This window comes from Leucopleurus acutus (genome assembly GCF_964270905.1).
Source record: "Leucopleurus acutus genome assembly, chromosome: 5".
Lineage (NCBI taxonomy): Eukaryota > Metazoa > Chordata > Mammalia > Artiodactyla > Delphinidae > Leucopleurus > Leucopleurus acutus.
In genome coordinates, this window is record NC_139147.1 from 133,744,512 (window position 1) to 133,759,358 (window position 14,847).

General features: G+C 48.8%; 1 protein-coding gene across 2 annotated transcripts in view; it reads right to left on the reverse strand.

Annotated features, from left to right (window-relative positions):
• The window catches only part of SH3BP5 (SH3 domain binding protein 5), a 79,402-nt gene that overhangs the window by 50,514 nt on the left and 14,041 nt on the right, over window positions 1-14,847 (reverse strand). For both annotated transcript variants that reach the window (XM_082840099.1, XM_082840098.1), the window contains exon 3: window positions 788-916. In XM_082840099.1, coding sequence (XP_082696225.1) covers window positions 788-916 — 129 coding nt within the window. The remainder of the gene's footprint in view (window positions 1-787; window positions 917-14,847) is intronic.

Genomic DNA, 14,847 nt, shown 5'->3' on the forward strand with positions numbered 1-14,847 from the left:
GCTTACAGGAAGAGACCCTGGGAGGCGACAACATCTTCTGTCACATAACACACAGCAGGGACAGGAACTCAACCGGGACCAGCTCCTCAAGAGTCACCTGAGCAGGAAGACCCAGTGTGGGCCAAGGAGTGTGAGAGCCCCCAGCCCAGGGCCTGGCACACAGCAGGTACCACCATGTGTTGGGAGCTCTTTTCCTTCCCATTCACAGGGCCTGCATCTCAGGCTGGGAAGTCCTCACATCGGTGACGATCCAAGGAAGACACTCTGAAACCAGCAGCCCCGGCAGTTGCCTGACCACAGCCCCTCTGCCGCCCCTTTTCTGGCCTTGGTTCCTCTGTTGCCTATTTGGGCTCTCAGGACAAAGAACCAATGTTCCAAGAGAAGCAGATGGCTATTTTCTCCCAAACCAGGGAGGAGAATATGAGGGAGGGAGTGTTCCTCCTGCTGTCCGACAGGCAGTCATCAGGGAGGGCGGAGGACAAGCCCGATGTTCTAAGCACAGCCTCTGGTCCGGCCGCCTGGGAGGGGGACCTGGGTACCAGTTCCAGCCGTGAGGCAGCGCCCACTGGTAGGGGCAACCAAATGCCAGCACGCTCACCCTACTAATAGTACCAAGAGCGGGAGTGAAAGCAACCTGTGGGGGTGAGGAAAACAAGGGGCTGACTCCAAACGCACCTGTGGACAAAGCCATGGCTGTCCCATGCCCCTGAGCTTCAGCAGGAGGCCCACGAGTCAGAGGTGCGCCCATGGCGCGGGGTGGGGTGATGGGCAGAGCAGGAGAGCTTACCTGCCTCGCCACCCTCCGTGCCTCCCAGTAGGGCTTCGAGTCTTCCACAGCTTTGCCAATTTTCTTCACCAGCTCATCCAGTTTCACCGTTGCCTCAACAAGAACAGAGCGGAACTTCTGACGAATGTCCTGCAGACAGGAAATTGAGGACACAGTTCAGGCTTAAGAAGGAACGTGCGGAAATCTGCTTTACTTAACCGGAAGCACCCAGAAGGGCCTCCACTCGGCCTACAAGTCCCTGATTTCATGCCTTTACAAGACGGTGTCTAGAGCACCACCATCCAAGAGAACCTTCCACTATGCTGGAGTGTCCTATGAGCTGCACTGGTCAGTATGACAGCCACTGACCACACATGGCTACTGAACACTTGACACTGACTAGCAAGACTGACGAACTGAGTCTTTAACTTATTTCATTTTAAGTAACTATATTTAAATTTAAACAATGTGGCCAGTGACTACCTCATTGGACAATGCAGGTTAGACTGAAAGGCTCCATCCAGGGGAAGATGCCCAGTCCGGCCACGCCTGGCAGCTTCACTCCCTAATGACGGCACCATTTGCTACACTCCCATGATGTCCCCACCCGTGTAACGTGGTCAACATTAAACAGCGGGTACAGATTTCCCACATGCCAAACCCTGTGCTAGGCCTTGGGCTTGGTCCCTGCTTTCAGGGCACTTCCAGTCTGGTGGGTGAGGGAGGCATTTACAGCCCAACCCAGCGAGTCTGAGCCAGGATGGGACCAGTACAGTTGCCGTGGAACCCAGGGCAGAGAACCTCACCAGGCCAGGTCAGGCGGGCAGGGGGAGGGGGGCGAGGTTAGAGGGAGAATCGCAGGAAACTTCCAGGGGTTACTATCTGCACAGAAGCCTGAATCATGGATGGGCACCTGGGGAGGAGAGAAAATACTGAGTCCAGAGCAGGTGGCAGACCAGCGCCCACCGGGTGGGGGGAGGGAGTAGTGTGGCGTTTTCCAGAGACTGAAGGAAGCTGGACGTCTGGAATGCAGAGAATGGCTAGAGATAAGGGTGGCCACCCCTCCCAGAGATGCCACGAGCAAGGTAGCCTGCGTAAGAGTTTGGGAGAGAAGAACAGGCAGGTGGGCGGTGCCAGGGTTAACCACGTTGTGAAAGTCAGGAAACCAGATCCATGGATGCCACAAGGAGGAAAAAAAATTAAAAAGACAACATTTAGTCCCAGGTCTAGGAGGACATGTTGGATGGTCGTTGAGGGCTTCAGAGACCCCACGTCCCTCCCCTCTACTCCTCTGCCCTCGGGCACTGGCCTGTCACAGCCATGCCTCAGGGTGTGTGCGTGCGTGCGTTTGAGAGCAGAAGTGGGTGCCCAGGGAAAGAGGAACAACACATGATCGCCAGCCATGGGGCGGCCCCAAGAGCAGCCAGCCGCACTGCTGGTAAAACACGTGAGCTCCGCTGGCTACAAAGGGGCTGCCTCACTATCTGAAAACTGTTTCTAAACATAAAATTATATGGGCCTCTTGGGCCAACGGGATGGCTCATGGGGGTGAGGAAGGCCCCGATCACTTCTAATTTCCTTTCCCCCATCATCTCATACCGTGGGTTGTCTAGATGGGTTTGAAAGTGCCAGGGCTGCAGCATATGAAGGCATGGCATTTGTCTTGTATGGGAGCTTCTCAGCTCCTGAGTCCCATCCTACTTCTGACAGAGGCCTTGGTTGCTTCCCCCAGGCCTGTGTCCTCCTCATTATCATAATTTTCTCTGCCTTCCCTCCTATCTGGCCAGGCTTGCAGTCACGTGCTACAGCTACAGCTGCCGAAGACAGAACAAGACTAGGCTTGTCCTCCAGAGGACGCGCCACAGATGCATGCAGGCCGCCAGGGACAAGCAAAGCTCCACCGAGCTTCTGTTAGACTTGACTTCCTGCACGTGGGAGGTAACATGTTGTCTAGAGCTCGGGATTTGTGTCAGAGAGATGGATCTAATCCTGGTTAAACCTCTTTCTGTGAGGCCCCCATCAGGTAACTTCCTTATGAATAATTTTTATTACCTATAAAATGGTGACTTTCCATCTCATAGGGAGGGCTGTTGGAAGGAATAAGAGAGAATGCAAACATAAAACACCTACTAGTTCCTGGGCACACGGCAGGTATTCAATAAATGCACACAATTTTTTTCCCCCGGCATAAAAAGAGACCCACGATCCTATTAAACACCACCAAGGGGGTGGCTCTGAGGCAGGGGGAGTTGACGTGAGGGCGGGAATAACCTGCTACCGTGTGGGCAGAGGCTTGGCAGATGCACCTACACACATGGCTGAATCCTCCCACTCAGCACCCGGGTGGGGGAGGGGCCAGCACCACGTCCAGACCACAGGTGGGAACTCCAGGGGCCAAATCAGTCAGCGTGTGACCCAGGGCAGGTCACGCCATCACTCTGCACCTCCTCTGGGAAATGAGAATTGTGCCCCAAACCAGTGGCCTATGGGCCCACAGGCTTAGGGCCTTCAGCCACTACGCTGTGTACTACATGTCAGGAAAAATCGTATATTTTTTTAAATGCGGATGCTCACATTTCTCGTAAAAAAAAAAAAAAAAAAAATTTTAAATCAGATGATCTGGCCAAACTGGGCCCCCATTCCTACTTGGCAACCACTGGCTAGAAGTAAAGGAGAAAACACCCCTTGGAGACTGTCCTTTCCAGTCCCCATGTCCTGTGCCTGAGCCACACCCAGACTGCTTCACTCACTGAGCTCCCCTGCCAGGCCCTCAGAGACTTCTGATTTGCCCAGAGCTATTCTGGGCACCAGTGCCTATAGGCCACCTGCCTGCATGAGGCGGGTACAGGGAACAGATGGACAGTTTCCCTTGGGGCAGACACTTACAGACGCTTTCATTCCATCAGCATATGCAATCACTAACAACCTTACCAGGTTGTTACCTTACCTTATGGTTGTTCCTTTTTTTTCTTAATTGAAGTATAGTTGATTTTCAATGTTGTGTTAGTTTCAAGTGTACAGCTCAGGTGCACAGCACACTGATTCAGCTATACATGTATATCTATTCTTTTTCAGATTCTTTTCCATCATAGGTTATTACAAAATCTTGAGTATAGTCCCCTGTGGGTGCTATGGTTGTTATCCACATTTTACAAAGAGGGAAACTGAGGCACAGAGCAACTAGGTAGCTTGCCGAAGGTCGCAAAGCTGGGAAACAGCACAGCCAAGATTTAAACTCAAGCGGTAAATAAATAAGCACCGTGCAGTGTGATAAGTACTAAGACCTCAGTCTACACACTGCAGTGAACACACAACCAGGAAGGACACACCCAGAGAAAGCACCATTCCAGCCAGGCCTTGGATGGAGGAGGATTTCACCAGACAGAGAAGGGGGCATCAAAGGACCAGCAAAGAAGGGTGGCAGGTGGGAGGGCTGGTGGGACGGAGGAAGGAAAGGCACGTGGGCCACACTGAGGCCTTTGAACTCTATCCCACACGCAATGGGAGACAGGGTGGGTTTCTCGTGTGAGTCTCAATTTACTTGCCACATGCCTGTCGTCAACAATGCTTGAAGAATTCTCTACCACAAAAAACAAAAGTTCGCATCGTTCCCTGGACGGTATGTCTGTGAATAGATCTTTCCTAGCTGTAACAGTGTAAACGCCGAACACTGACAACAACGCGGTCCTGCTGGGAGGGACGGGGGTGGAGGAGGACACAGGAGGAAGGAGACTAAAGCCTCATCTTCCATAGGGGGTGTCCGCAGATAAGAACTAAAACTAGGGCTTCCCTGGTGGCACAGTGGTTGAGAGTCCGCCTGCCGATGCAGGGGACATGGGTTCGTGCCCCGGTCCGGGAAGATCCCACATGCCGCGGAGTGGCTGGGCCCGTGAGCCATGGCCGCTGAGCCTGCGCGTCCGGAGCCTGTGCTCTGCAACGGGAGAGGCCGCAACACTGAGAGGCCCACGTACCGCAAAAAAAAAAAAAAAAAAAAAAAAAAAAGAACTAAAACTAAAAAGTCAAGAAGTAGCCACACAAAGCCTACTGTTTAGAGTCACAGAAGTAACAGAATCCAACAGCACATTAAAAGGGTCAGACACCACAATCAAGTGGGGTTTATCCCAGGAATGCAAGGATTCTTCAATATACGCAAATCAATCCACGGGATACACCATATTAACAATCTGAAGGATAAAAACCATATGATCATCTCAGTAGATACAGAAAAAGCTTTTGACAAAATTCAATACCCATTTATGATAAAACCTCTCCAGAAAGTAGGCACAGGGGGAACTTTCCTCAACATAATAAAAGCCATATACCACAAACCCACAGCCAACATCGTCCTCAATGGTGAAAAACTGAAAGCATTTCTTCTAAGATCAGGAACAAGACAAGGATGTCCACTCTCGCCACTATTATTCAACACAGTTTTGGAAGTCCTAGCCACGGCAATCAGAGAAAGAAAAGAAATAAAAGGAATCCAAATTGGAAAAGAAGAAGTTAAACTGTCACTGTTTGCAGATGACATGATACTATACATAGAGAATCCTAAAGATGCCACTAGAGTCACAGATGTAAATACCTAAATAATCAGCTAAAATATGTTAAACTGATCAATTAAATTGCCTCTAAGGGAGAAATAAATGGGGATGGGGTGGGGGGAGGGTGTTGTCTGTTTTATTTTGTTTTCTGCCCTTTTTAAAATTGTAGTAAAATATCACGGTGGATTTTTAAGCAGAGGCATCACCAGATCAAATCTGGGTTTTACCAAAGAGTGGACTGGGGTCTTCATTTGAGTCTGGTCGGCAGATTCAGGGACCACCAGCCTGGTCAAGCGTGTGACCATCAAAGGGTGTTGGGCCCAGGAAATATGATTTGACATCAGCGTCTCCCTCTATAAAAGAGGCTGTGTTGCCAGAGAGGATGACGCATGGCTGGCCGACAGCCAAGCACCAACAACTTATTCATCCAAGACGTGTTAAAAGCTAAACATAAAGCCAGCCTTCTTCCTGATAAAAGAGTGGGCCTAGTTCTGGTACCATCCCACAAAGGGTCATGGCTACCTGAGTAATAATTCACTACAAATGCTGGGGTGTGGGAGCCCACAAACCAAAACCTTTCCTGCCTACCCAACATAATAGCCCTGATTTTCCCAGGCCTCACCCTGGTCCCAGAACTGGTCCCATGCCTGGCCAATCAGTCGGGGATACTCCTAGCCTCAGGGATTGCTGAGGGAGGGCACGGGACTGATCAGAACCAATAAGATTTCATTCTGGGACTTTTCTGAAACTGTTAGAGGAACTTTTTGCACTGAGATGGCTGAGAAGATGGAATGAAAGCTGGAGCAGACTGCAGCCATCTTGGCACCATGAGGGCAGAGCCTGCCAAAGTCAGGGAGGGAGTCCCTATGACACTTTGAGCTCTTGGTCCTAGCAGTGCTTTACAGTCTAACCCCATACTCCACTCTCCTAGAGCCAAAATAATGCACACACACACCCAATTGTCCCCCCTTGCTTTATGTTGTGTTTAAGTTAGTTGGAATTGAATTTCTACCATTTGCAACTGAATTAAGTAAGCTTTTAAAAAAAATTGAAAAATACTGTATGCCTTAAGGTAGTCATATTAATGTATTCAGGGAGGGGAAAGTCAATCTACAGTCTATAAGGTGGCAAAGCACTGTAACTAAATACAGGTAACTGCTGGAGGGCTTCTGCCCCTGATAATAAAGCCATGCTTATGAGGAGCAGGGTCTGGGGAACTTAATTCAACCTACCCTGTATAAAGCATTTCTTTTTTTTTTTTTTTAATTCATCTTAAGGCCAGCTGGCCACAATTGAACTTGTGTTTTTTGCCTTATTTCCTAGTGCGAGAAAAGACTCGACCGTGGTTCTTTGTCTCCTACAATTACAGGCAAATGTGTCTCCCAAGATCAGAATGGGGGCTGCTTCCAGGGGTGTCCAGGGAGGAGAGCCGGCTGTTTTCCCTACGGTAAGTGAGCCATGGAGGGAAGCAGTTCAGAAGTACAAACACCTCAGGAGAACGAGTAGAGCTCTCACCAGTCAACAAAAATAAGCCACATACCAGCCAGGGCTGTTTACCAGCTGATTTTTTTTAGATCACCACTTGAAGGAGTTCTAAAAGGGCTCCCTCGGCCTGGATGAGGCCTCAGATCTTCCAATCTCAAAACTGTTTCACATCCATCAGGTGACTCAGACTGAGGGCAATTTCTTCACGCAGAGAACTGCTGAGGGTGGCAGTCTCCCTGTTTGAATATGTCAGTGTGTCAAAAATGCAGCGCCCTATCAGACAAGAACCTCAGCCCCACGAAACCAGCACCCGTGTGCCTTGGAAACAGCGGGCAGGGGTCACCACCCTGGGGACAATCCTGTTTTCTGGCCAATCCACTCACTCAAGCCTCGATGATCTCACCTGTAAGCTGAGAAGGGCAGCCTCTCCCCTTCACAGAGACGTCCCCAGAACCAAGTGAGATTAGGACACGATGTCAGTTTTTAAAAATAACTGTCCTACAGATTAAGGGTGACACCAAACTTCAAAAGATCCCTAGTAACGCCATTTATAAATACACTGCTTTCTGCTCATGGAAAGATTTCACAGGCATGATCTGAGACTCACAAGGACCCTGTAGGACAGGATGGCCAGGCTCAGCAAGAAGGGCGGTCCCCAGTCTCCAGATAAGAGACCTCAGCCCCAGGGGAGAAGTGCTATCTTGACCTAAGGTCACACGCAGGGGAGCATCAGGCTAGCGTCAGGAGCACAGACCACTAGTCCTAAATTCCACGTGTCTTTCCCTTCACCTCTGGCTCCCAAAGTCTGGTCCAGGGAACACGGCGGTAGGGACTGGGGGTTCCCTGAGACCTTTTCTGGGAGTCTGCAGGGTCAAAACCATTTTCATAATTGAGTTCGACTTAATTTGCCTCTTTCACCTTCATTCTCTCATGAGCGTTGAGTGGAGTTTCCAGAGACTACTTGAGCGGTGACATCAAGAGACAGAACGCAGAAGCAGAAATGAGCATCCAGCTCTCCTATTAAGCCAGACATGAAAGAGACTCATAAAAAACATAAAATGACAGCTTTCTTTTCACGGGTCTCTTTTGGTTTGGGAAAACAGTTATTTTTGATAAGATATATTCTTTACGCTGACAGGTAATAGGCTTATTACTGTCATTTTTAATGAATGAATACAAGTGTTTAAAACAACTCTGTTTTAATCTCTAACACGGCAGATACTGTAGATGTTCCCCACAAAAAACAAAAGCTCTCTGAAATGCTCAGTGATCACAGGAGTGTAAAAGGAACCTCAGGCCCAAAAGCATCGGGCGAGGTTTGCAAGGCACAAATAAGAGACACGGATGTAGAGAACAAATGTATGGACACCAAGGGGGGAAAGCGGTGGGAATGTACTGGGAGATTGGGATTGACATATACACACTAATATGTATAAAATAGATAACTAATAAGAACCTGCTGTATAGCACAGGGAACTCTACTTCACTTTGCTGTACAGTAGATACTAACACAACACTGTAAAACAACTATACCCCAATTAAAAAAAAAAAGAAGCATCGGGTCAGCTGGTGCCACCAAACCACACCCTGCCCCTGGGCTGCCCTGCAGAGACCCTGCTGGAGGGAAACACCAGTGTATTTTCAGTAACAGAGAAGCAGCTATTCCTTCTCAGGCGTTCCCAAGAGGAGAAAGCCTCCATTTGGGGTCACTATCTCTTCACAGCCCTTCTTCACATTTGCTAATCTCCTTTTTAAGAAAGGGGGAGTTAGGCTCAGAGCCCTCCCCAAAGGGAATCTGCTAGAATTTGATAGGCAAAACAATAAACCCACTGGAAACAAAAGAGCATTGCTCTGCAAAGTCAGCAAGCGGGACCCTATGAGTTGGGCACGTCCATATGATTCTTCACTGAAGTGAAAGAGTGGCATTGACATATATACGCTACTAAATGTAAAATAAATAGCTAGTGGGAAGCAGCCACATAGCACAGGGAGATCAGCTCGGTGCTTTGTGACCGCCTAGAGGGGTGGGATATAGGGAGGGTGGGAGGGAGGGAGGGAGACGCAAGAGGGAGGGGATATAGGGATATATGTATACATATAGCTGATTCACTTTGTTATACAGCAGAAACTAACACAACAATGTAAAGCAATTATACTCCAATAAAGATGTTAAAAAAAATAATAAATAATAAAATAAAATGTTAAAAAAAAAAAAGCCTGCTTGAAACAAAGTTATTTCCCTTTGATGACTTTTCACTTCTGGCCATGAAGTCTCATTTTCAAACAAACTTAAGTACGAATGTGAATCCAGGAAAATACAGAATAAACAGTACATAAGAACTAGAACAACGCAAAAATTATGACAGAGGCAGAAGAACGAGAGAGTGGGGATGTAAAGTCTCTGTATCAGGAATGTTCCAGAATTCCACGATGAAAGGCACCCCCGGAAACACTCCAACTTCCTGACCAATTCTAAGGTACCTGAAACGTTTTTAATGTTACTACAACATGTTTTTTCCCCACCCATCCAATCTATTCTTTAACAGCACTTGTGGTAGCTACTAAAACACACAAAGAAACCACTTTCCTAGAGCTTCGGTGAAAGGGATCAAGTGTCCTCCAGGGCTGGCTGCTAGAACTTTCTGCAACAATGCAGATGTTCTGTATCTGTGTAGCTCACTACAGAGGCCACCGGCCACAGGCGGCTAAATGAAAACTTGAAATGTGCTTAGTGCAGCTAACTGGATTTTGTATTAAATTTTAATTTTTAAAGTATACTTCAAATCGCCCCATGGGGCTAGTGGCTGCCATCCCGGACAGCACAGGTCCAGCTCCTGGACCCCAGATTTCACCCCGCTCCCCACTTGGAGAGATCACGCCACGCTCCCGGGTCCTCCTGCTGCCTTGTCTCCTTGCCTCTGCCTGGTTTTTCTCGCCACAAGGAGCGGCTGTCACAGCCCTGTGAGAAGGGCGGCCAGGACAATCTGATTTCACCTTCAGGAATTCTGCAGCAGAGGCAGAAGTGGAAAAACGGCGCCAGGGCAGAGCCGGGACCTGGGGAGCCAAACCAGAAAGGCCGAGGTAAGAGAGCCCAGGAGCAGAGAAGAGGCAGAGGTGGAGAAGGGGGGGCGAGGGCAGGAGCCCCTGGGGGGCTGGAGCCAGCCCCTCCCCACCCAGCACCCCTCAGGCCCAATTCCCCATCAGCGAGTTTCATCCAACCAGGGAGCCTGGTGAAGACAGCTGCAAAAGGATGGAAACGTGCATGGAAAAGAAAGAAGGGGGAGACAGTACCAGGGCCTCCGAGTTGGAAGCAGCAGAATCGCTACCGGGACCTCTAGCCTAGCTCCCTCCCTCCACCCCCATTTCTTTCCCACCTCAAACCCCAACTTCAGAGGCAGAGGCTTCTTGAGGCGTCTGCCAAGCCCACCTTCTGTGGGGACTGTGCCTCACGTGTAAGCAGAGCCCTGCTGCTGTGCTTCTGACACAAGACCCTCTCCCAGGGGACAAAACGGAGGAAGCCAGAGGGGGGAGAGATGGGCACACAGAGAGAGTTGACCAAGAGGGAAGAGAAGGCAAACGAGAGAAGGGGAGGCAGCAGAGGGGGAATGCGGGCGATGATCCTGCTTCCCGACCCGAATTCTGCAATTACACAGCCACATCATTTATCAACCTTTGGCAAAGGCACCTTTGAGAGTGAGGACTGCAAATAACGATGCTGGGATGCTTGGTGTCCCTGCTCAAGGCTCTACAACGCCCTCCCCACCCTTGGGGTTCATGAAGGAAAATCCTGCCTTTTATTTAAGCCGTTTGAGTGGTTTGGAAGAAAAGTGTGGGGGGATTCCATCCCAGCTTCAGACCCAGGGGCAGGCCCTGTGCGGCTCGGCAGCCTTGGTGACAAGGTCAGCCCTGCTTCCTCTTTCCACAGCACCACACCATCTGTCCTGGTTCTGGGCCACCAAGAGCTTCCTTCCACTGAGAGAGGAGAAAAGGAAAGTAAGAAAAGACAGTTGGTCAGCATGGTTTCCTGGGGCCAGTTGGCCTCTTCCGAGGTTATCAAGGGTCTGAGAGCTTTTTTAGGCCTAAGTGGAACCAAGTTACTCCCAGGCAGAAAGGCTGTGCTCTAGAATTCTGATTTGACTAGAGGGATGTTTCCAAACAAGCAGGTGAGGACCCACTCCCATCTCCCAGAGCACAAGCAGCCCCCGCAGCTGTCCCCACACTGGACCACCCAGCTTCGTGCAACATCAAGATTCCACAGCCATTTGGAGGCCGAGTTAAGGCAGTCGGTAGGTCTGGGAATAAGGAAAAAGCTCTTTTTTCAACTTTTTTAGTTTGAAATAATTTCAGACTTGGAAAAAATGAGGGTAAGATGCAGACTTGATGTCCCTTTACCCTGAAGTATTTCAGTGTGTATTTCCTAAAGATGAGGACATTCTCTCACAGAACCAGAGTACGATGATCAAAATCAGAAAATTCACATTGATACGATGCCATTAATCCAGTCTATGACTTTGTTCAAATTGCATCAACTGTCCCACCAACGTCTTTTACAGCAAAGGGAAAAAGATATTTTTCCTGGTCCAGGATCCGGTCCAGGACTCAAACGGCATCTACTGTCAATCTCTCTCTAGTCTCCCTACTCTGGAAGCATTCTTCAGTTTTTCATGGCCTTGATAGTTTTCAATAATATGAACCAGTTATTGTGTAGAATGTCTGTCACTGGGAAAGACTCACTTTCAATTCACCTTTTTTGTTGATGTTACGTAGGCAGGAGCCACCAGGATGGAATCTAACCAATTACAAAAAAATACGTTTAAATAGCCTAAGGTCCAAAGCACCACAAAGGAGAAAACCCAACAGCCCTTTAGTCTTCAGGCACAACGGTCAATTGTATGAGGCCCAGGAGGAGGGACAGAAGCTACATAACCACCCTACACACACACACACACACACACACACACACACACACACACACACACACACTCAGTCAGACACACATACAAAGACACAGGCACACTCATGCACACACAGACACCCTCTCTCACACACACAGTGACACACACATACACAGCAGAGCTGAGAAGGCTGAAAGGACCCGCTGCTTTTTTCATTCAGAGCCAAACGCATGTGGTTTTTTTGGGTTTTTTTTCGGTACACGGGCCTCTCATTGTTGTGGCCTCTCCCGTTGCGGAGCACAGGCTCCGGATGCGCAGGCTCAGCGGCCATGGCTCACGGGCCCAGCCACTCCGCGGCATGTGGGATCTTCCCGGACCGGGGCACGAACCCGTGTCCCCTGCATCGGCAGGCGGACTCTCAACCACTGAGCCACCAGGGAAGCCCCAAACACATGTTTTTAAATCCACAAGATTCTTAGTGTGAGAGGAGGCAGAACTGCTGAAACTGAGGCATTTTATGGAGTTCAACCACAAGTGAACTATCTCCATGTCTGCACCAAAAGGCTTAACATATTTCCTCAATTTTAAGACTCACTTTTTTTCAAACATTTGCAAATATTAGGGGTACTTCCCTGGTGGCCCAGTGGTTAAGAATCTGCCTGCCATTGCAGGGGATATGGGTTCGATCCCTGGTCCAGGAAGATCCCACATGCTGTGGAGCAACTAAGCCCATGCACAACTACTGAAGCCCGCGTACCCTAGAACCGCAACTACTGAGCCCACGCACCACCAACTACTGAAGCCCACATGCTCCAGGGCCTGTATGCCGCAAATACTGAACCCACGTGCTTCAACTGCTGAAGCCTGTGGGCCTAGAGCCCGTGCTCTGCAACAAGAGAAGCCACTGCAATGAGAAGCCTGCGCACCGCGACAAAGAGTAGCCCTCGCCTGCCGCAACTAGAGAAAGCCTGCGCGCAGCAGCAAAGACCCAATGCAGCCAAAATAAATAAATAAAATAAAATAGGCCTTCCTATTTTAAAAAAATGTGCAAATATTGGATTTTAGACGGATCATACAAATAATGTGAACATTTATCAGGGGTGATGTTTCAGCCACCCATCAAGCAGTTATGCAATACAAGTTCTGTTTTAAATTAACATGAGTGTCAGCATCAGGGCAATGGTGAGTTCACGGCCCGGCCTAGGGAAGCTCGAGGGACCAGGCAGTGAGGCCTCTGTGGAAAGCACGCACCCCCCTCCCAGCACTCCAGGCAAGCTGCTGCCTTGCTCCTCTTGGAGGACCTTCCTCCTGACTGCAGCTCACGGAACAGAACGGAAAGAAAGGAGGACGAAGGATGCAAAGGAAACAAAGTAAAAATCCGCTGCCATTGGTTTAAGAGACACGGAAGAACCCGGAAGTGGCTAAAAACAGGAAAAGTGGCTGCTTCTAGCAGAACTGGGGGTGGGAAGGAATGAGGCAGAGGACTTTCATTTTCTCAGGGGCTTTTCTTCAACTATGTGCAAGCATTGCTTCAATAAATATCAGACTTTAATTTGGCTGCAGCACAGATTGACCAATGTTTTGTATTTCCCCATCATCAAGACTGAGGGGGACTCAGCTCATTCAGCATGTGGCTAGATTCAAATCAAAATCTCAATCATTCCAGTAAACTGGTGCAGCCACTATGGAAAACAGTATGAAGGTTCCTCACAAAACTGAAAATAGGGACTTCGCTGGTAGTCCAATGGTTAAGACTCTGCACTCCCAATGCAGGGTGCCTGGGTTCGATCCCTGGTCAGGGAACTAGATACCACATGCCACAACTAAAGATCCCACATGCTGCAGCTAAAAGAGGCTGCATGCCGCAACTAAGGAGCCCACATGCTGCAACTAAAGATCCCACATGCCGCAACTAAACATCCTGCATGCCACAACTAAAAAAGATCCCGTGTGCCGCAACTAAAGATTCCGCATGTCACAATGAAGATCCTGCACGCAGCAACAAAGATCCCGCATGCTGCAACTAAGACCCAGCGTAGCCAAATAAATAAATAATTTCTTTTTTTTAACTGAAAATAGAGCTGCCACATGATCCAACAATCCCACTCCTGGGCACATATCTGGACAAAACTGTAATTCAAAAAGGTACATGCACCCCAATGTTCACAGCAGCACTATTCACAATAGGCAAGACATGGAAACAACCTAAACGCCCATTGACAGATGAATGGATAAAGAAGACATGGTACATATACACAATGGAATACTACTCAGCCATAAAGAAGAATGAAATAATGCCATTTGTAGCAACATGGATGGACATAGAGATTATCATACTAAGTGAAGAAAGTCAGACAGAGAAAGACAAATACCGTATGGTATCACTTACACGTGGAATCTAAAATATGACACAAATGAACTTATCTACAAAAGTTTGTGAGGACTCACAAACATAGAGAACAGACTTGTGGTTGCCAAGGGGGTTGGGGGAGGGATGGATTGGAAGTGTGGGATTAGCAGATGCAAACTATTATATAGAGAATAGATAAACAACAAGGTCCTACTGTATAGCACAGAGAACTATATTCAATATCCTGTGATAAACCATAATGGAAAATAATATGAAAAAGAATGCACATATATGTATAACTGAATCACTTTGCTATACAGCAGAAATTAACACAACACTGTAAATCAACCATACTTCAATAAAATAATTTTTTTAAAAAAATCTCGGTCATTCAATATCAGGGCTGGAAAAGCCACTGCCCATCATTTAGCTCAGAGGCTGCCATTTCACAAAGGAGGAAACTGAAGCCTCTCCCAAGGCTGTGTATTTGGCGAGCGTCAGGGCAAAGACTGAAAACTTGTTCTAGATCAGCATTCTTTCATCTCACCAGCCTCAGTGAGGACCTGTGAAGCAGAGCCTCCACACCCACAAACACACATATTAAAAACTACTTCAGGGGGCTTCCCTGGTGGCGCAGTGGTTGAGAGTCCGCCTGCCAATGCAGGGGACACGGGTTCGTGCCCCGATCCGGGAAGACCCCACATGCCGCGGAGCGGCTGGGCCCGTGAGCCATGGCCGCTGGGCCTGCGCGTCCGGAGCCTGTGCTCCGCAACGAGAGAGGCCACAGCGGTGAGAGGCCCGCATACC